Below are 23,094 nucleotides of genomic sequence, written 5' to 3'. Positions count from 1 at the left end.
TCCTGCCTCAGCCTCCCGAGTAGCTGGGACCACAGGCGCCTGCCACCTCGCCCGGCTAATTTTTTGTACATTTATTAGAGACGGGGTTTCACCGTGTTAGCCAGGATGGTCTCGATCTCCTGACCTCGTGAGCCACCATGCCTGGCCACAAATATATTTTTAAGTGCTTGTCATTGTTTATGTTATGGGGCAAAAACCTTGCATTGTACTAAACACCATGTTACTAGTAGTGTGAATAGAAGATTCAGCAGACTAATGTCAAGAATGTTTTTGGAACCTTGACCACAGGGAATATCCTGTGTGTCTTTTAAAAACACTGAAAATGCTTAGTGTCTCTATTAAGTTTGAGTTAACACTGATGCTGAAATGTTGGGTATTGATTGCCTGGGTCACTCTGGGTAAAGAAGCTTTTTTTGTTTTTGTTTAGTTTCATGATATTACTGATTTCTATATTTTATCATATTCTTTTTGTATTTTATTAAACATGTTTTGAATAAATGGGCACTCTTATTTTCAAACTTAATAAATAGGACTCATTTTCCTATGCATATCCTGGATTTTAAGTTCTGAGCTAAGAACCGAGAGACAGAAGAACCAAATTTGAGTAAAATTCAGAGTCTTAGATGCCAGAAGCCAGGGAGACTGTGGAAAACAATTATTGAGATGTGTTATAGGTTAACTGATAGTTGGAAGACAACATGCCTTTCAGGTTTGTGGTTTACTGCCTTGCATTAATTCTGACACAGTTTTTAACATTTTAATATCTCTGACATTGGGCTATGCCCTACAATTGTTGGCGAGTCATAGCCAGCATTTTTATTTCTTGGTGACACAGAAAATAATGCGTCTTACCATCAGTGGTGTCTTCGATTACATGAACTATGCCAATTTTTATGCCTTTATAAGTCTTTTAAAATAAAAAATTCCTTTATACTTCAGAAAAAATATCTATGATGAGACCACGAGTTAGGGAGGACTTTGCAGTGGTGATTGCCTTGGAGTTGCCTTGAAGGAAGAGTGGGAGTTGGCCCAACGGGAGTGGGTTGGTGGAGAAGGCATTCAGACTGAGAGAGAGCATATAAAGCAAATATGCTTTATATAATAATAAAACTCTTTATTATAATAATAAAGAGTGTGCTGTGTTGGGGAAAGGGCTAGAAGTTTGATGTGGCAGAAATGTAGGCTCTGGGGTGAGATGAGAACGATAAACTGGCTGGAATGGTAACCTGGTGCCAGCCTTTGAAAGGCTCTGTGTGCCGTGCGAGGGAGTTGAGGCTGTCTTGGCATGTTATGCAGCATTGTAAAGCAGCTCTCCCTCCCCGTTTGCATCAGCAAAGGGGTGGGCAGCATCGGCACCAATAACAGAAGAGTGAAGACAGTACATACGTTGAATAAGATCTGTAGCACAGAGCTCTCCAAAATGGAAAGGGCTGCACCCTGGAATCAGATGGAAGGGAGAACTTTACCAAGGGGGTGCTATTTCCTTCTGCCCCTGTTGTGAGTGGAGGTGGGGTTCAGTGGCCTGTTTTAGAAGCCTGTTTGTGGGCGAGCTCTGTGACAAAGTTGTTGAAAAATGAGGAATGGCTTTCAGAGGGCAATATTAATTCATTTGGATGGAAATTTAGGAGTGGAACATGTGTTTCTAAGCCGGTTTTTCCTAAGGGCTATATATTCTTAAATTAAGGGTGATTTACCATTCTTAGTTTCCTCTAAAATACAACTTTTTGTAGAGAGAAGCTTTATCACAAAATTTAAGAAAAAATAGGTTTGTTATTCTTGCTGTGGTTTTATTTTTATAAGAAATTTGGGAATTTGATCCTTCATAGCAGAAATTTATTCAGTTTGGGTCTCCAAACAAGAGACAGAAAATTTGTTCATCAGAGAGCCAGTGAGATATATAGAGAGTTAGAAGATCAATCAGGAAACATTAATGGAACCAGAATTATACAATAGAAGAAGAAAACTATACAAATACTTCTCTTGTTTCAGCCTAATTTTAACACTCATTACCATTTGCAGCCCACAAGTGTATTGTTTTGCATAGAGCCTTGCATTGCTAAGCCAGTAGAAGGAACTAATCTGTTAAAAACATTTTCTAATTTCATTCCCTTTTTTTTTCTTTTGAGACAGGGCCTCACTCTGTCGTCTAGGCCAGAGTGCAATGGTGCGATCTCAGTTCACTGCAGCCTCAACCTTCCAGGCTCAAGCAATCCTCCCGCCTCAGTCTCTCAAATAACTGGGATTTACAGCATGAGCCACCATGCCTGGCAAGTTTTTTAAAAATTTTTTGTAGAAACAGGGGTCTCACTATGTTGCCCAGGCTGGTCTAGAACTCCTAGGCTCAAGTGATCCTCCTGCCTCAGCCTCCCAAAGTGCTGAGTGAACCACCACACCAGATCTTGTATTTCACGTTTAAATAAAAATGTTAGAGAGTAGTATGTTGACATAGTTCAAAAGTTAAAAAAGAATACATGATAAAAAGTCTTCCTCCTAGTCCCCTGTCCCTTTGCTGAGGAACCCAATGTTAGTATCCTGTGTATGGTTCCAGAGATATTTTATGGAGATGTGAGCAAATCCATACATAAGTGATAGCATACCATACACATGGTTCTACAGCTGCCTTGTTTTTTTTAAACAGAAGTTTTGTTGAGATATAATTCACGTACTGTGGAATTCGCCCATTTCAAGTGGGATTCAGTGGTTTTTCAGTGTATTCACAGTGTGGTGCAGCCATCATTATATAATATTAGAACACTTTCATCACCCCATAAAGAAACCTTACATCCATTAGGGCTTAGTCTCTCTTCCCCTAGCAACTACTAATCTACTTTCTGTATCTGTGAGTTTCCAAGTTTTAGAAATTTCATATGGATGGAATCAGATAATATGGGCCTTTTCTGTCTGGCATCTTTCACTTAGCATAACATTTTCAGTTTTCATTAATGATGTAGCATGTATCAATATTTCATTTCTTTTTATAGCCATAATATTCCATTGTGTGAATATACCACATTTTGTTTATCCATTCATAAGATGAGGGATATGTTTTTCTCTTGTGTGCATACTTAGGATTGCTGTTGAGTCATCATAACTCTGTGTTTAACCATTTGAGGTCCCGCCAGACTGTTTTTCAAAAGGCTGCATCGTTTCTGTTCCCATCAACAATGTAGAGGGTTCGCCGGGCGCGGTGGCTCACGCCTGTAATCCCAGCACTTTGGGAGGCCGAGGCGGGCGGATCACGAGGTCAGGAGATCGAGACCATCCTGGCTAACACGGTGAAACCCCGTCTCTACTAAAAATGCAAAAAATTAGCCGGGCGAGGCGGCGGGCGCCTGTAGTCCCAGCTACTCGGGAGGCTGAGGCAGGAGAATGGCGTGAACCCGGGAGGCGGAGCTTGCAGTGAGCCGAGATCGCGCCATTGCACTCCAGCCTGGGCGACTAAGCGAGACTCTGTCTCAAAAAAAAAAAAAAAAAAAAAAACAATGTAGAGGGTTCTAATTTCTCTGCATCCTCTCCAGCTACTGGTTAGTGCCATCTTTTTGATATAGCCATCCTAGTGAGTGTGAAGTAGTATTTCATTGTGGTTCCAATATGCCTTTTTGCTAATGACGTAGTGATCCTTGAGCACCACTAAGTGCTTATTGGCTATGTATATCTTTGGAGAAACGATATTCATGTACAGTATCCATTTTTAAATTGTTTAATCTTTGCATCGTTGATTTATAAGTGTTCTTTATATATTTGAATATAAGTCTCTTATATATGATTTGCAAATATTTTCTCCCATTCTGTGGATGTCTTCTTGCTTTCTTGGTAGTTTAAAGCAGAAAAGTTTTAAATTTTGGGTAAGTCCAATTTACCTTTTACTTATTTTGTTACTCATGCTTTGGTGTGGTATCTAAGAAACCATTGCCTAATACAAGATCACAGAGCTTACTCGTATGTTTTCTTCTAAGGGTTTTATAGTTTTAGCTCTTACATATAAGTTTGTGTTTTATTTGAGTTAATTTTTGTATATGATGTGCTTTACATTTTGTACTTTTCATTTAATAATGTCTTGAGATCATTCTATACCAGCACTAAAGAATTTCCTCAGTTTTTCTTATGATACTATGGTATTCTCTTATGTTGATGTATTATAGCTACTTTAAACAGTCCCTCATTGATGGAAATTTACACAAACATTTGGGTTTGGAAATTATCTCAAAACGACATTGTGGCTTGAAAGTTGTTTCATATCACCCTTTTCAAAATGCAGTTTCAACCATTTCAGGGATTTGGCTGTTCCAGGCAACTCTTGCCATTCAGAAGCCCTGGAATAAATCCCAGTCCTTTGGGTAGAATGACCCCAAGAAATTCAAGATACTTCATTCCATTAAATGTTTACAGTAAGTCAGGAAGCAAAAAGTTCTTTCAATTATCTGAAAATATATGGAAAAATACTTTTGGAGGAACAAGGTGCTCTAAAATTTTGTTGTACATTCTAAGCTACAGTCAGTTTCAGATGACTTAATGGCATGTGTTCTTTTAGTCTTTTGTTGAATTGTTGTCTGTGTTTATAAATCAAAGCGAGTAGTAATCTAAACTTCAGGCAATACAGGCAGCCAACTCAGTAAGATGTAAAATATCCAGAGATTATGAAACATGTAGGTTTCTTTGTTAAAGAGCAGGCTTAGGGGAAAATCTTGAAATACATCAACACTTTACTAATCTGCAGAGGCATATTTGGCCACTCGAAAGTAAACAAAAAAAAGGCTAATAGGAAGCTAAGATTAGTATGGCAAAACCCATTCCTTCAAGTTCTTGAGCTTTACCTGTAACACAGTTCTTCACCAAGAGACTATTTGTATTTTATACACTGATCAAATCAGTATGATATCACAAAAAAAGAACTTCGGAATTGTTTATGATCTGGATTGTTTATGATCTGGATTGTTTATGATCTGGATACCTTCAATACGTTTTTGGGCTAGAGTATTTTCATCTGTAAAATGAATGTGAACTAGATGAGTTTTCAAGCCTATAACAGAACAATTAATTTGAAGTGAAAGAGAGGCTACTGGAGGCAAGCTGCAATCAGCAGTGGCCTGGCCTGATCTGCATGGAGTAGACAATAAGAATGTTAAAAGTATTTACAAAAGTTCAAAAATAACCATGGCTGGAGACATCTGGCTAGGAGCAAATAGTCCGACATACCTTAGTGGCCCCAGAGGGCACACTAAGTTATATCATGTCCCTAATGTCCACACAAGTTCTGAGCTACCGAATAAAGGTTAAATGGAATACTGTAGTTCTTTCTTTTGCAGTTTTATTTTGATAAAATTTCTGACTACAGAAAGGTTCAGAAAGAACACAAAGAATACCATCTATCCTTCACCCAGGTTTTTCTTTTCTTTTCTTCTTTGAGATGGAGTTTCGCTCTTGTTGCCCAGGCTGGAGTGCAATGCCGCGATCTTGGCTCATTGCAACTTCTGCCTCCCAGGTTCAAGCAATTCTGTCTCAGCCTCCCAAGTAGCTGGGATTACAGGCACATGCCACCAACGCCCGGCTAATTTTTGTATTTTTAGTAGAGACAGGGTTTCATCATATTGGTCAAGCTGATCTCGAACTCCTGACCTCAGGTGATCTGCCTGCCTCAGCCTCCCAAAATGCTGGGATTATAGGCGTGAGCCACTGTGCCCGGCCCACCCAGGTTTTTCAGATGTTAATATTTTATTACATTTGCTTAAATCTTTCTCTCCCCTTCCTCCCCCTCCCACCTTGTATATGTGTTTCTGTTCCACATGAGAGCAGTAAAAATGCCATTCCTTTATTTCTAAATAATTTAACATGTATTTCCTGAAGACTAAGGACATAATGTTATATAACCACGGTGTAATTATCAAATTATCAAAATTAGGACATGAATATTGAAACAGTAGCAGTACTGTTATCTAATATGTAGACTTTATTTGGATGATGCCCATTGATCCAGCAATGTCCATTAGAGCAGAAGAAAATCCAGAATCACGTAATTCACTTAGCCATCATGTCTCTTTCATTACCTGTAGTCTGCAGCATTTCCTGAGTTGTTTTCTTTAAAGTTTAACATTAATATTTTTAATGTATATTATATAAGCCATTTACATAGTAGATTGCCCCTCATTCAGGTGTGTCTGATGATTTAGGCTATCCATGTTTGGCAGGAACACCACAGAAGTAATATTCTGTTCTTCTCAGTGCCTGACCTAAGGAGAAAGGTGCTGCTCTTTTGTTCCATTACTGGTAATGTTGACTTTGATCCTTGGTTAAGGTGTTGTCTGCCATGTTTCTCCACTCTAAAGTAACTGTTTTTTCCCCCTTTGTAATTAATAACTATCTTGTGGGTAATTCTTTGAAGCTAGGCAACTACCATGTTTCTCCTTAAACTTTCACGCACAATATTATCTTTTTATGAAGACAGAAGGAAAATAATACCATTTTAGTAGGAGTCCCATCAAAATGGTTGTGATGTTTAAAAAAATAACTTCAAGGAACATGGGGTAGTTAGTTGACAAATATAATCATGTAGAATTACCTACTATTAGAAATTAAATGTATGCGCCGGGTGTGGTGGATCATGAGGTCAGGAGTTTGAGACCAGCCTGGCCAACATGGTGAAACCCCGTCTTTACTAAAGATGCAAAAAATTAGGCGGGCGTGGTGGCTCACGCTGTAATTCCAGCTACTCAGGAGGCTGAGGCCGGAGAATCGCTTGAACCCAGGAGGCGGAGGTTGCAGTGAGCCGAGATGGCACCATTATACTCCAGCATGGGCGACAGGATAAGACTCCATCTCAAAAAAAAAGAAATTAAATGTATGCAATACTGAAGTTTTTAAAAATATCCCTCACATATCTAAAGTCAGTTTGCAGGTTTATACATGTAAAAATAATTTCATTTGTTAGTAGTGTTGTTTTTGAAAGATTTAGAGATGAGTCAACTCATGGAAATTTTTCTGTTTTTCCAGTATTGGAGGCAAAATGAAACTAACAAAAATCCTTTGGGAAAAAATTATTCCAATAAATTTTCCAATAATTATTCCAAATGTCTCTTCTTTTCCTCCCTTTTTTGTGTATCTTTACGACTCAACCAAAAAGTCCACTGTTACTATATCAGGCCTGCTTAAGAATCCTCCGTGGTGCCCACTTCCTACAGGATCAAGTTCTAGCTCATCTGAATTCAGACTACCTTTTCATCTGAAAACTTTTCCTCTCTTCTAGCCAAATTAATCTCCATAATTCATCTTTCAACATCATCTCACGTTTTCCTGTCTCTGCAAAATGCCCTTTCGATCTATTTTGAGTCTTCTCAGTATACCAGATGAAGTTCAAGTGCATCTTTCATAAAATATTCCCTGACCTCTTCATTTTTCAAATTTTGACTTTAATTAGCTACCTATAGTCTGTTTGCTATTTTAGGGGGATAGTTTAGTAGGAACTTATCTTAGGGAAGGTAAGGTGGCATAAACAATAAGATACAGACCAGGTAGTGCCGACTGCCTGCTTGGAGGGCCATTTTCCCATGCCCTGCACTGTGCCATACCCTGCATACTGTAGGGACACAAAGTTTGTTATATACACTGTTGTGTATATTTCCATGTACAGTATCTAATGAGACTCGTCCCACTCAGAACTTAGGATTTACTATCTATTCAATAAATGAATTGTTCAATTGATACTGTCTTTTAAAAATTCTGATAAAGCCAGCATCTCAATAGGAAGCAGGGGCAGATGTTTCCCTTCCTTACTCATATTTTACTTTCTGTTCAAGGGTGAGTGTTTACCCTTTGAACTCTTTCTGGCAGTGACAAATCAGTGCTGATTAACCTGTACTTTTTTGCCAGATTTTTCTAGGAGCCAGAGAGAGATTGACTGGAGTTAGGCATCCATTTAAGGGCAGATTGGTTTCCTTATTTTAGGAAAAAAAATAGTGCTTATATGTTTCATTAATTATAACTTCACTTTCCAGGGAACCAAAAAATTCGGTGTTATCTGTTCACTCCTTTTGAAATGTTCTTTGAGAGCTCTCTGACCACCAGGAAGTGTAGTAGGTGCTGGGCACACCGAAGGCAAGTTAAGGTGTAGTTCCATGGCTCAAGGAGTTGTGAGTCTAACAGGGGAGCTGGAGTTAATTGCAGGGGAGATTGTGCTTTTCACTGAAAGGTGTGTCTTCAGTAGACTGCAGCCAGAGTCGTGTGAGAAATACTGAAGAGTGTGGCAGAAGAAGAGGTGGCGAGATCAGGGAGGGCTTTACCAAAATCACGTTCAGGTGGAGTCTTGAAATTCTGTAAACTTTCAGAGGTCAGCCTCATTCCAAGCTGTGTTAGTGCAGCCCCGAGATATGCTGGCTGCGTGGCATGTTAGGGAAGTGAGAGCAAGCTGATACCAGCTCACCACCAACAGGCTTTGCCAAATGTAAAGCAGGAAAAGGAGGGTTACTTTGAAAAGCCTAGTGTGCCATGCTGATAATTATGGACTTTATGATGCAATGGAGGAGCTTTTAAATGTATTTTCAATAGGAAATTGTCATGGACAAATCTGCGTTAAATTCAGATCTCATTAAGAACGTGTCCAAAGGATAACTCTACCGTAAACACATCTTGAAAGTACTCACAGCTGTAACGAAGGCGAAGTATTTCTTTCTCCATTTAATTTACCTTCCCCTGGGTGATTGGTTTGTGGTTAGGCCGTTTGTCCAGCTGCAGCAGACTGGTTTTACACCGTGAAGTAAACTTGAATTTCTTTCTTTCTTTTTTTTTTTTTGGAGACGGAGTCTCGCTCTGTCACCCAGGCTGGAGTGCAGTGATGCGATCTTGGCTCACTGCAGCCTCCGCCTCCCGGGTTTAAGCGATTCTCCTACCTCAGTCTCCCAGGTAGCTGGGATTACAGGCACCCGCCATAACACCTGGCGAATTTTCGTATTTTTGGTAGAGACAGTGTTTCACCATGTTGTCCAGTTGGTCTCAAACTCCTGACCTCAGGTGATCCACCCGCCTCAGCTTCCCAAAGTGTTGGGATTACAGGTGTGAGCCACCACGCCCGGCCTTTGAATTTCTTAAAACCAAGCAGAACAGAGATTTTCAAGCTCTCTTCAGTAGATTCTAGCAGCTGAGCTTTATTTATTTGAGACGGTCTCACTCTGTCACCCAGGCTGGAGGGCAGTGGCCCGATCTCCATTTGCTGCAACCTCTGCCTCCTGGGCTCAAGCGATCCTCCCCGCTCAGCCTCCCAAGTAGCTGAGACTACAGGTGTGTGCCATAGGCTCGGCTAACTTTTTGTATTTTTGGTAGAGATGGAGTTTCACCATGTTGCCCAGGCTGGTCTTGAACTCCTGAGCTCAAGTGATCCACCCATCTCAGCCTCCCAAAGTGCTGGGATTACAGGCGTGAGCCACGGCACCTGCACAGCTGCACTTCAGAGCTTCCAAATGCTTAGTGCATATTTCATTTGTTTCCAAAGTACATTTTAAACCATTAAAATCACAATAAAAAATAGCACACACACTTGTGGGTGGTTTTATATATAATTTGTGGACTTTGGACACCAATGTTGTGTTAACTCAGGCTGCCAGTGCAGTCTTCAGAATAAAGTAGATTTTTGTAATTTTTCTCTGTCGACATGGAAACTTATACAAGTGTGTTATTGATTAAGAAGCTGAAGGCCGGGCACGGTGGCTCAAGCCTGTAATCCCAGCACTTTGGGAGGCCGAGACGGGCGGATCACGAGGTCAGGAGATCGATACCATCCTGGCTAACACGGTGAAACCCCGTCTCTACTAAAAAATACAAAAAATACTAGCCGGGCGAGGTGGCGGGCGCCTGTAGTCCCAGCTACTTGGGAGGCTGAGGCAGGAGAATGGCGTAAACCTGGGAGGCGGAGCTTGCAGTGAGCTGAGATCTGGCCACTGCACTCCAGCCTGGGTGACAGAGACTCCGTCTCAAAAAAAAAGAAGCTGAGTAGAGCACTGCCCTGGTATTTTGAAAAGTTCAGGTTCATGCATGTGCACTAATACATATTTTACAAGTGAACATACCTATACCTGCAGTCAGTCAAATGCCAGGCAAGGTGTGGCTCATCTGCTTCAGGCATGGTCTTATTGTATAATAGCATCATAAGTGAAGTCCCAACATCTCATTTGTGTGCTGGGTAGTAATTACATGTTTCAAATCACCTGGGGGCCTTTTAAAATTCCTGATACCCAGGCCATCCCCCTTACCAATTAAATCAGAATTCCTGGAGGTAAGGGTGGGACCCAGGCACTACTATTCTTTTAAGACTTAGACTGTTTAGAGAAGTTTTTGGTTTACAGCAAAATAGAGAAGAAGGTACAGATTTCCCATCTATCTCCTGCATGGCTTCTCCTATTATCAGTATCCCTCACCAGAGTGATACATTGTTACAGTTGATGAAGCTAGAGTTGATAATGATGATAACACATCATCTGTATGGGTTTCTACAGATGTACAATGATATATATCTATTATTATGATATCATGTAGAGTAATTTAATATTTTTTCAGTAGTTTCAGTAGGCAATATTTTTAAATTTTTTAAAAAGTTTGCTGTATTTTGGAGGAGAGGAATATACTCTTATTGCCATCAACCATAGGCGTATTGTTTCCAATCTCTTGTTCTGTCCTTGTAGTAATAATTGTATTGGCCTTTTCTGGTTTCAATTAAATTTTGGTTCATATATCTTCAAACATACTATAAACCTGATAAGATTTGAGAGCTCAGAAAGATAGATTTAAGGTACAGTGGTCTTTTTCCTGAAGAGCATTTTTAATATGCCATTTCAGCACCTGGGAAGTGTAAAATATGTGAGAGTGTTATTTTCCTATCTATCAGCTGTGCCTCCAGAGCTTTCAACATGTTCTTTATGTTAAGCATTTTAGCCCACTGTACTCTAGCAGAGGTAAAATCTGATTTTTCCTACCAAAAGTTCCTTATTTTCATCTGCTTGCTAAGAACTGAGAAATGTTTGGATGCTTTATGCAGATGATACAATTCAAGCTAACTGCAACTGGGGCATTTGTGTTGCCTGCTTCGTGTTTTGAGCCTTTAGTATTTAATGGAAGCCCTGCGCTGTGGAAAATCTCCTAATGCACTTTGTGCATCCCAGCGGCCATGCACGGTGCTTCTGCAGCCGCACTGTAGATGTTTGTTTATTTGTCTCCACTAGACTGTCAGTACATTCGAGTAGAGGCTGAGTCTCAGCGTGTGTTGAAATAATGAATGGTTGATTGAAGAAAGGAGACCATTCGCAGGAGAGAGAGAGAGATGAACAGTACATATATAGAGGAGGGCAAGAAGAAATCCCAGGGCTTTAAAAAGTCAAGTGATTAGTTCAATGACTGGCCTGATTCAGGACCCTTTGAGCATTTCTCATTTGAGAAACAGAAAGATCTTTGTTGGTACAAAAAAGGTTAAGGATAGATATGTGGCCAGCTGGACATCGATCATGAGCGGAAGGAATTGACTCTGAGAGGGATTTGGTAATCTTGTGTGTTAGTAAAAGTACATGGTTTTTTTGTTTGTTTGTTTGTTTTGTTTTTTGTTTTTTGTTTTTTTGGACAGTCTCACTCTGTCACCCAGGCTGGAGTGTAGTGGCACAATCACAGCTCACTGCAGCCTCCTCCTCCCAGGCCCAGGCAATCCTCCCTATCTCAGCCCCCTGAGTAGCTGAGATCATGAGATCACAGGTTTGAGTCACTATGCCCAGCTAATATTTTTTTGTAAAGATGAGGGCTGGTCTTGAACTCCAGGGCTCAAACCATCCTCCTGTCTCCGTCCCCCAAAATGCTGGGATTACAGGTGTGAGCCACCTTGTCTGGCTGGATTTTTTTTTTTTTTTTTTGTAATCAAATGTTTCAAAAGGTAAGTCTCCTTTGGGATGATTCTCTCACACAGAAAGATGATTGTTGGAGGAAACGTATCTAGGCATCCTCCAAAGTAGTGTCAGCGTTCAAAGTTGACCCCAAATCATCTCCTCAGACACTTTTTATGTTGGGCATTATGCTGAAGCCATTTGTTGTAGAGCAAGTTGATTTTTATGGCTGAGCTTATCTGAGTTTAGTCTGATATATTGTATTATTTATTCATTCATTCATTCATTCACTGATTCATTCATTTTTCCTGACATTCAAACAAATGTTTGTTGAACACATTGTGAAAGGGCTAGGCATTTGTCAGGTAATGAGGATATAATGGTAAACAAGGTAGACACAGCCCTTTGCCCTCTGAGGGGTGCAGACAGCCGGTCATTTAAGTGGGGTGTGAGGAGAGCATTGACAAGGAAAGGACAGGATGCCTGGGAGCACAGGGTGGGGAGTGTAGGGCAGACGCTAGGAGGAAGTCCCTGAGATTAAGGCCTGAAGCATAACTTTAGACAAAGAGTACAGAAGAGTGTGTTCCTGACTAATGAAAAGCTTAGTTTATTAATACTTAGGGCTTGTTGAATGGAGTATACTTTTGCAGCCCTCCCCTACTTTGTGCCATCCAGCCGAGAGAGGTCTACAATAGCAGCCCTGATTCGCGGGAGGAAAGAGCCCACTTCAGCTGCAGGGTGGCCCTGTTCCCAGGAGAGATTTGAGTCTGACCCCACAGTGGCAGCAAGGCAGCTCTGTGCATGCATTATCTCCACAGCACACGTCATCGAGTCAGCTTTACTTCATCCAGCCTGATTGTAGAAGTCACAGTAGGCACTGTGAGGGAATCGTGTGGAATTTTCACTGGAGCATTCTGAAACTTAAAAAGTAAATCTTTTATTGCTTTACTAATGTCTTCCTGTCTCTCTCTTTTGTACAATTTTTATTGTAAGAAGTAAAATATATACAAAGAGTGTATGTGTGTACAGTTTACACTGTCAGTATTAAAATGAGCACCCATGTACTCATGACCAGCCTAGGAAATAAAACATTACCAATAGTGTGTACCTTTCACTTCCTGCCTCCTCCACCCTGTTCCAGTTGTAACTACTACCCTGAATTTATATTTAGTATTCTCTTTTGTTCCTCTCTCTTAGTATGTTTTAAAAGGTCATATTTTTGCTTACTAGGAAATATTACAATATCAGACTCTTGCTGTGTACCAAGAGAGAACAAGAGATAGGTCAGAACGCTGTTTAAATAGATTGCTTGATTGTACTCTTTTAAGCAGGAGTTTATACTGGTAACATCAAAGTGCTTAAAAAATTTCAAAACAAAAGCCTTTTTCAATTACAAGGAAGACCTTAACGAGGTGTGTTAAAAAGATAAGGTTTCTAGGGGCCGCGTGAGGTGGCTTACACCTTTAATCCCAGCACTTTGGGAGGCCAAGGCGGGTGGATCACTTGAGGTCAGGAGTTCAAGACCAGCCTGACCAACATGGTGAAACCCCGTCTCTACTTAAAAAAATAGAAAAATGAGCTAGGTGTGGTGGTGCGCACCTGTAGTCCCAGCTACTCAGGAGGTTGAGGCCAGAGAATCACTTGAACCCAGGAGGCGGAGGTTGCAGTGAGTTGAGATTGCTCCACTGCACTCCAGCCTGAACAGAGCAAGACTTTTGTCTCAAAAAAAAAAAAAAAAGGTAAAGTTTTTTACAAACCGGTATGCTATAAATGAACCCAGTAGTAACATGACATGGAATTGCTTCAACCAGTAACAGCTTCAATATCCCTGCCTGTGTTTCCTGCTGTGAACGTGTTTATTTGTTCCTAATAATGCTGCCACAGTGTATTTCAAATGATTTTATGGTATGAGAGTTTGAATTTACTTGGAGTAAGATCATCTTGGCATGTAGTTGGGAGACATTATTTACACTATTGTTTCAGTCATTCAGAATATTGAAATAGGTCAGTGATGTCAGGAAATAGCCTCTTAGGTGAACCATTCTTGAATTTGCCTTTTTCTTTGTGATTGTGATGGATATTGTTTTGTTTTCCATCTTTACTTTTTTTTTTTTCTTTCTGAAATGTTCTGGTTGTCCATCCAAATTGTAAGAATATTACATTTTGAATATCCTTTGATTATTGTAAAAATGACCTCTAGTCAGATGATTCCACAGACTTTTTGATTACTTGTCAAATGACTTCGCGGGCTTTTTTCATTTGAATTGATCGCCCATTTTAAGAGTCAATATATCACTTCATTGCTAAATGATACCTCTGAGTAACGCAGTACATTTTAGAAAGCTTATTCCCCAGAGTACTCTAAGAGAAGGGTTATTTGGATTTTATTTGTTTATATTCTTGCCCTTTAAACTCTAGCATAACTCAGCAGGATTCTCCCCTCCTTATAAAACCGTACCCCAGAGAGAAAGTAAGCTCGGTAACTCTCATTTCCATGTTGATGTTTGTTTGCAAGTTTATGTGGAGCTCAGAATCCAAAGTTGGCAGGATATGAAAACGTTTGTATATCATTTAATCTGTTTTATTTCATTTCATTTCTGTGTTTTTATTCCCAAAGCAATTGGTTTTATTCAGGAATTAACAGGCTTTTTAAAATCCATCTATGAGTTTTTGAACCAAAGCTTGAACCAAATGTAGTAATACATTTCACAGCCATTTTTGCCACTATGCCATAATTATAAATCCTCGGCCTCAAAGAAACCTATTTAATATCTTATTCAGATTGAGATTCTAGTCTTTAGTGACATGGAATATAGATTAGAACAATAGTTTCTGTATATCTCAATGGTCTTTACATTTGCATTTTTAGCCATTTTAACTAGCCCCTTAAAACTGTCTTTTATGACTCTGCAGATGAGCTGTCTGAATTCAACAATAATTTTACTATGTATTCCCATAATACTCCTAGTCATTTAAAAAAAGACAGGGGAATGGACAAAGCCAACCATTCCCAATTGTTTAAGAAACCAGTGAGCACATCCCTTGCTCGGACTGCATGGAATACAGCCTGAGAGGGAAACCTGTGATTTCATTTCTCTCTTGACCCACACAGGAGAACAGTTCTAACAAGATGCCATTCGTGCTCGTCGTAGTTGGTCAGAAACTGCTGCTCTGTGCTTGGCAAAAGTTGATTTGAATTTTAGATGCTGTGTGCAAGGAAACCATGTGCAGTTTTAAGCAAGGATCTTCACTGAAATTTCTCCCTACCGTCAGCTACGTAGAGCACCCAGCTCTCAGCATTTGACACAGTTGGCCATGCGTCATGATTTCCTAGGATACCTTTGGTCTCTTTGTCCATAGCATTCTCTATCTGGGGTACACTCACCATAGGCAGAGGAAAAACATGGTGACCAGGGTGGCTGCTGCAACATATTTGAGGGGGTCAGGGTAGGCAGTGAGGTCCGAAGGTAGCCAGGAGTTAGCTCATGTAGGACTTTGTGGGCCACATGAGGACTGGCCTGATCTGGCTGATGGGATACCCTTAGAGGATTTTCAGTAGAAGAGTGATATGATCCGACCTGAATTTTTACGAGATTTCTTTGGCCTCTCTGTGGACTAGTTGCTGTGAAGTGGGGAAAGCTGGAGGAGGCAGACACCAATTAGGAAGCTCTCAATACTTAATCCAGGTGAAAGATGACAGTGACTTGGACCAAGATGGTGACACTAAATGAGGCAGAGAGAGAGCAGTTTCTAGATAGGTTTCTAAGTAGAGAAGACATGTGTAGCTGACAGCTTGGAGGAAAGTTGTGCAAATGAGAGGAGTCACAAACTAGTTCAGGATTTTGGTCTCAGCCACTAGAAAACAAGTGTTGCCATTCACTGATTTGGAGAAGCCCATGAAAAGGAAGTTTGGGGGTTGGGAATCAGGAGTTTAATTTGGACATATTAAATCTGAGATGATGCCAATTATATCCAAGCGAAGTTGAATAGGCTGTGTGTGTGTGTGTGTGTGTGTGTGTGTGTGCGCATACAGGTGTCATCAGCATTTGGGAGCATTTGAAACTGGATGAGGTCACCAAGAGAAGGAATGTTAAATAGACAAGCTGTCAGAGAAATGATTTGGGCTCTTAATCATATAGAAGTCAGGAGAACCAGGGAATGAGCAGTCAATGAGATAAGAGAATCAAGAGGGAGAGGCATTCCAAAAGCTAAACTGTTAAAAAACAAAACAAAAAGTTTTAGGAGGGAGTAACTGTCAGAGGTTTCAGATAGGGAAATAAGACAAGACTTGAGAATTAATCATGGAGGTCATTGCATTCCTTAACAAAAACAATTTCTATGGAGTAACGGAGATGAAAGCCTAAATTGGATTTATTCAAGAGAACAGAGGAGGAGAGAAATTGGACACCATGTGTACAGACAGTTCTTTCAAGATTGGTAAAATAAAGGAGGACAAAGGGGCCAGAGCTACAGGGAGATGCAGGGTCAAGATTTTTTTCTCTAAACCTGGGGTATAAATATAAATATGTATGTTTATATTGCTGCTGGTGGTAATTCAGTAGTGAGTGAAAAATTCAGAAGAGGGAGAATTGCTGGATCAATGAATGTCCTTAGGTAGGCAAGAGATGAGATGCAATGTGCAATAGAGAGGTTCATCCTGAGAGGAATGCAGACAGACACTTTCTTCATAGGAGTGCAAGGAAAGCAGAATGGGCACAGATGCAGGGAGGTGGGTAGCTATGGTATCTGGACACAGGGAGGTTCTCTTCTCATTGCTTCTGTTTTCTCAATGAAATAAGCAGCTCAGTCATTAGCTGGTAGTGAGAAACCAGAGGAAGTGGAAATTTGAGGTTAGAGAGGAAGGTTTAAAATAGTTCTCTAGGGAAATAGAAAGCAGATGGATTAGGGCAATGTGGATGGATTGCCAGACAGCACTGAGTCCCTTTGAGATTAGTGACCATAAATTTAAGGCGAAAATAGTCAGTGGGATTGTGTGCTTTTGTCCAGCTGTGGTCAGCCACCCTGATGGAGATGCAGAGTGGGTAAAGAATTGAATTTAACCAGGATAGACGTTTGGCCACATGAAGGCCCTGAAGGGAGAAGCAAGAAAGCTGATTGTGTATTCTAGGCTGTGAGTATAATGGTGGCTTATGGGGTTTAATCTGAGTAAAGCAAATGAAGACATGCTGGGATTTTAGTTTTTGATGCAGCTTAGGGATCAACGAACTCAGGGTTTTGGAGGATATTGGAAAGCTAAGAGGTGGTCAGTTAGGGAGTAGAGAAGCCTGAAACTGTGATTCTGGAGTGGGTGCAGGTACTGATGACAGGGTCTAGAGCTAGTGATTCTCAGCCGGGGGGTTTCGCCTCTGAGGAGGCATTTGCAATGTCTGGGGACGTTTTTGGTTGTCATAACTGGAGGTAGAGGAGATACTGCTGTCATCTGGTAGAGGCCGGGGTGCTGCTCAGCATCCTACAAGGCATGCCAGTAGTGCTGAGGTTGAGAAGCCCTGGTTTAGGGTATGATAAAATAAAAACTTCAGCTGAATTTAAATTTAACGGAGTTTAATTGAACAATGAATGAATTGCGAATTGGGCAGCCTTCTGAGCCAAGGTAGTCTCAGAGATGCCAGCACAGCCATGTGGTGGAAGAAGATTTATGTACAGAAAAATGAAAGTGATGTACAGAAAACGGGAGTGAGGTACAGAAACAGCTGCATTGATTATAGCTTGACATTTGCCTTATTTGAACACAATCTGAACAGTTGGCTACATTTGATTGGCCAAAACTCGGTGATTGGCACAAGGTGATTGGCTATGGCCTGTTTACACCTATACTTGTTATAGTTCACAGTGTACAGAAAAACCCTTATGCTGAACTTAAAATATGTAAGGAGGCAGCTTTAGGCTAAATTTGATTGAACAGGTATGACCGTAGAAATGAGTGGCTGGGATAGGCCTGATCTTACCCAGATTGTTGGAGAAGAGAAACAGACTAAGGTTTTAGAAGGTTTATCTTACGACTGATGAAATCTCCAAAAATGATGACAAGAGTAGTATTAGAGAAAAGTGTAGATAGCCAGGGATGGAAGAAGCTAATTTCTCAGTGTGTAGAGTCATTTTCTTTTTCTTGAGCTAGCTGATAGGCTAGCTTTGGATTTCATAATCCTGGCTAAGAGCTACACGTTCAAATTAGCCAAAGAGTGTTGTGTGTTTTTTAAAAAGTCACCTGTTTATTAACTAACTTTGGTGTAACGAAATCTTTGTCTTAAAATAGATGCCTAAAAGCTGTTTGGGAATTTGGTTAGTCTTTTTGCTCAAAATTCTGTGACTGTAAACGTGGACGCGTGGTCTAATTCCATCTTTAAATAATGTTTCAGGATGACAAGTCTTGCAACCATGCCTTGAGGAAGGGATCTGGTTTAAGAAAATCCTTGAGAAGGCCAGGTGCAGGGGCTCACGCCTATAATCCCAGCACTTTGCGAGGCCGAGGCCGGTGAATCACCTGAGGTCAGGAGTTCGAGGCCAGCCTGGCCAACATGGTGAAACCCCTTCTCTACTAAAAATACAAAAATCAGCCAGGCATGGTGGCAGGCATCTGTAATCCCAGCTACTCAGGAGACTGAGACAGGAGAATTGCTTGAACCCAGGAGGCGGAGGTTGTGCCACTGCACGCCAGCCTGGGTCACAAGATTGAGACTCGGGAAAAGAAAAAAAAAGAAAGAAAGAAAGAAAGAGAAAATCCTTAAGAAACCTTATTTATAGACTTTAGAGACTGTGGCTTTCCAGTACTCATCACCATGGAGAAAACTAGTCAAAATCACACAGAGTGAATAAGGGTTGCAAGCCAGTGCTGCTTCCTGGAATAAGCTGGTCCACTAGTCTAGTCTTGTGCTTTGTCCTTCATTTTGAACCCAAGTGCCCTGGGGCTACTTTTCTGCCTACCCACAATAGCAAGGAACTCTTTTGTTTGCATCTCCTCTGAAAGAAATGCTTGTTTTGAGGTTTGGACCACAAATAATAATCTGTTGTTCCCTGTAATAATAATCCACCCTCTTTAGCAGAAAAAAAAATCTGCTTGATGCAGTATGGCTATCAGTTTATTTAAAAGAATAGCCAAAAGTGCCCATTGTGTCCTGAGAATAAACATTTGCAAGATGGTTGGGAGTAATGGGGGAGTACTCTTGTTCTCCTTGGCTGAGAGTCAGTTAAGTCTTCAAGGAGAAAAAATTCTGAAAATGACCATCAGTCCTGGCTGACAATACTCTTCCTTATTCTGCCCATCTGTTACATTCTAAGAATAATTGCAACACTGCAGATATTTATTCCAAACTATTTCTTTAAAAAATATCGAAGATGGATATTTTTAAGTTACCAATTTTAGGCCAAATAAGTTTTTTCTTTTTCTGACTTTCATTTTGTCTGTGAAAGCATTGCTTTTATAGCAGCATGTTCAAGTTAGCAATCTTTAACAATTTGGCAAATACTTTTAGCAACAGTCCTTAACAATTCCTGCAGTTGCCTGTGATTGCAGATCTTGAAAAAAGAGCCATTTTTATATTCCAAGTGGTAGACACATTTTAATTACTATTTCCTGGGCTTAGGCTAACTGACAAAACTTGATGGGTAAAATGAAAATGTGATATACGGTGTAATCAGCTGTTTACTTACCTAGCACAGTGAAATCTTATGGTAGGTATGGTTTCACTAACAAAACCAAAATAAGCATTTTTCTTCCTTAAGTTCTTTATAAGAAAAGGATCAGTTAAATAATAAATGTGGCTTTAAAATCAAGTTATATCTTAGGATAGTTTTAATTGCATTATACATGGATGATGAGAAGAGTTCAGTGTGATAATTGCGTAACAGATGCGCATCAGAACTACTTAAAGAAGTAAAAATACGCCCATCACGTCATTAAAAATAGACCATCAGGGAAGCCACCAAGAAGTCCTTCAGAAGGTGGATGAATAAACTGTGGTACGTCCATACAATTTGTATATTATTCAGCAATAAAAAGAAATGAGATATTATGCCACACAAAGACATGGAAGAAAGTTAAATGCATATTACTAACTGAAAGAAGCCAACCTTAAAAGGCTACATGCTACATGGTTTTAACTAGATAACATTCTAGAAAAGGCAAACCTATAGAGACAGTATAAGGTCAGTGTTTGCCAGGGATGTGCGGGAAAGGAGGGCAGGAATAAATAGGTGTAGCACAGGAGACGCTTAGGGAGTGAAACTATTCTATATGATACTGTAATGGTGGAGATGTCACTACACACCTTTGTCAAAATCCATAGGATCTACAACACTAACTCAAATCCTAATGTAAACTATGGACTTTGGTTAACGATGATATAACCATATTGGCTCATCAATTAAAACAAATGTATAGCACTAATGCCAGATGTTAATAATAGGAGAAACAGTATGGCCATGGGGGAGTGAGGGAATATGAGAATTCTACCTTCCATTCAATGTTTCTGTAAACCTAAAACTGCTCTTTTAAAAAGTCTATTAGTTAAATAAATATTCAATATAGCCAAACTAATAAGCATATCTTAACTAAAAAGCAATACAAACCTAAACTATCAGCAATTATTCTGTTTATGGTACTATTCTGATTGAACTTAGCTATAGAATATTCTGCCAGAAATATGTAATGGCAATGAATTACTGTATATATCTAGTAACTTTGCTGTATCTTTTCTTGTCTGGCAAAAATGTGCAGTGGTATTCATGCTAAGTCCTACTTTTTTTTTTTTTTTTTTTTTTTTTTTTTTTGAGACAGAGTCTCGCTCTGCTGCCCAGGCTGGAGTGCAGTGGCCTGATCTTGGCTCACTGCAAGCTCCGCCTCCCGGGTTCACGCCATTCTCCTGCCTCAGCCTCCCGAGTAGCTGGGACTACAGGCGCCCGCCACCTCGCCCGGCTAGTTTTTTGTATTTTTTAGTAGAGACGGGGTTTCACTGTGTCAGCCAGGATGGTCTCGATCTCCTGACCTCGTGATCCGCCCGTCTCGGCCTCCCAAAGTGCTGGGATTACAGGCTTGAGCCACCGCGCCCGGCCTCGCTAAGTCCTACTTTTAACTACCCTTATTCCTCTCTCTTCAGTGACAGCTGGAGTATCAGCCTTGGAAGTATATACACCAAAAGAAATCTTCGTGGCAAATGGTACACAAGGGAAGCTGACCTGCAAGTTCAAGTCTACTGATGAGACTGGCGGGTTGACCTCAGTCACGTGGAGCTTCCAGCCAGAGGGGGCTGACACTACCGTGTCGGTAAGAATGCTTGACTGCTCTTGGCTACTCCTACCTCACAGGTTTCTTTACTGCTGTATAATTAGTGATCCATTTTTCTGATGGTTCATTTCTAAAATGAGTGTATTTATTATCTATTATAGACTTCAAGGCCCTTCTCTTGCTTCAGGATAAAATAAGTTCAGCATGTCTTAAATGCAGCTGGTTTCCTTGTCTTTGCTCAGTTCCTCTCCACCATCAAATCCCATTCTGAAATTGATCTTAATTGACTCTAATCAGGATTTATCCTGCATCTTTTCATCTTTCTTTTTTTTTTTGAGACGGAGTCTCGCTCTGTCGCCCAGGCTGGAGTGCAGTGGCGCGATCTCGACTCACTGCAAGCTCCGCCTCCCGGGTTCACCCCGTTCTCCTGCCTCAGCCTCCCGAGTAGCTGGGACTACAGGCGCCCACAACCGCGCCCGGCTAATTTTTTGTATTTTTAGTAGAGACGGGGTTTCACCGTGGTCTCAATCTCCTGACCTTGTGATCCGCCCGCCTCGGCCTCCCAAAGTGCTGGGATTACAGGCGTGAGCCACCGCGCCCGGCCTTCTTTTCATCTTTCATTGCCCCATTTTTATTGATATTTATTTTACATATTACCAGATTTTATATATATGTGTGTGTATGTACCTTCTGATTTGATTATTTTTTTTAATTTAGCATATAGTCCATCTGATTTAGCAATATTGATTGGGAGCTTACTATGTAGTGGGTTACGTAGGGCCTTCAAAAATGTCTAAAACAATCCTTGCTGTCACCCAGAGATGATTAGAAGGAAGGCTGATATATACTTGACTTTGGAGTAAGATGAAGGATGTAACAGAAATACAGCACCAGAGGGTTGAAAAAAAGGTTAGTTAGTAACTAGTGGAGTGCTGGTTATGCAGTGGGTGTTTATTAAACATGAACTGACTATCCTGGTTCTGGTCTGTAAAATGGAGATGATAAAACCTCCCACACAAGGGTGTTAGGAGGATAAAGTAAGATTATACAAGACAAGTGCTCAGGAAAGTGTCTAGCTCTTGAGTTACTAATATACACAATTTGTTGTTACTGTTGCTCTCCCAGCATGTTGAATGCCCTTCACATATTGGCACATATTTTAGTACTGTTGCACTTTTCAGGTTGTTAGTACTTAGCAAGGACAGTCTGTCATCTATCTTTAAGAATACCCAGCTAGGCGCGGTGGCTCACGCCTGTAATCCCAGCACTTTGGGCGGCCGAGACGGGCAGATCACGAGGTCAGGAGATCAAGACCATCTTGGCTAACACGGTGAAACCCCATCTCTACTAAAAATACAAAAATTAGCCGGGCGCGGTTGCAGGTGCCTGTAGTCCCAGCTACTCGGGAGGCTGAGGCGGGAGAATGGCATGAACCCGGGAGGCGGAGCTTGCAGTGAGTGGAGATCGCGCCACTGCACTCCAGCCTGGGTGACAGAGCGAGACTCCGTCTCAAAAAAAAAAAAGAATACCCAATTCTTCTGAATGGTGAGTTACATTTGTTGATCACCACCTAGATGTTGGGCCCGTCATATGCCTATGCCATTTACTCTTCACAGCTCTATGTGGAAGACAGGGTGGGGAGGATGGGACACACTGACTCAAGATTATTCACCAGTGGCCACACCACACAGGTTAGAATTGTTGAAAGTTCAATACGGTATGATTTCCCTTATATATTATTTCTCTCTCAGGTAGAAAACTCTGCTAATAATATTTACTGCCTCATAGGTTTTAGGGATTACCTAAGGCAGTGCTTCTCAGTATTTTTTAAAATTTATTTTTAAAAGGAGCCTTTTGACGTTTTTTCTTAATCTCTGCCCCCTTCCATGAAATTTTAATATGGTAGATATCCTCTGTATCTGTTTTATATATAAAAGAGTAAGATTTTCTCAAAGCTTCCCACCCAAGAGCAAGTGTTTGCTCCCTTGGGGGAGAATCTGCCCTATG

General features: G+C 40.7%; 1 protein-coding gene across 1 annotated transcript in view; it reads left to right on the top strand.

Annotated features, from left to right (window-relative positions):
• The window catches only part of MPZL1 (myelin protein zero like 1), a 63,148-nt gene that overhangs the window by 19,271 nt on the left and 20,783 nt on the right, over positions 1-23,094 (top strand). The window contains exon 2 of the mRNA XM_050768356.1: positions 20,960-21,126. Within this exon, the coding sequence (XP_050624313.1) occupies positions 20,960-21,126 (167 nt within the window). The remainder of the gene's footprint in view (positions 1-20,959; positions 21,127-23,094) is intronic.

The sequence above is a fragment of the Macaca thibetana genome, chromosome 1 (assembly GCF_024542745.1).
Source record: "Macaca thibetana thibetana isolate TM-01 chromosome 1, ASM2454274v1, whole genome shotgun sequence".
In the NCBI taxonomy this organism is placed as follows: domain Eukaryota; kingdom Metazoa; phylum Chordata; class Mammalia; order Primates; family Cercopithecidae; genus Macaca; species Macaca thibetana.
This window is presented reverse-complemented; position numbering and strand designations above follow the sequence as displayed.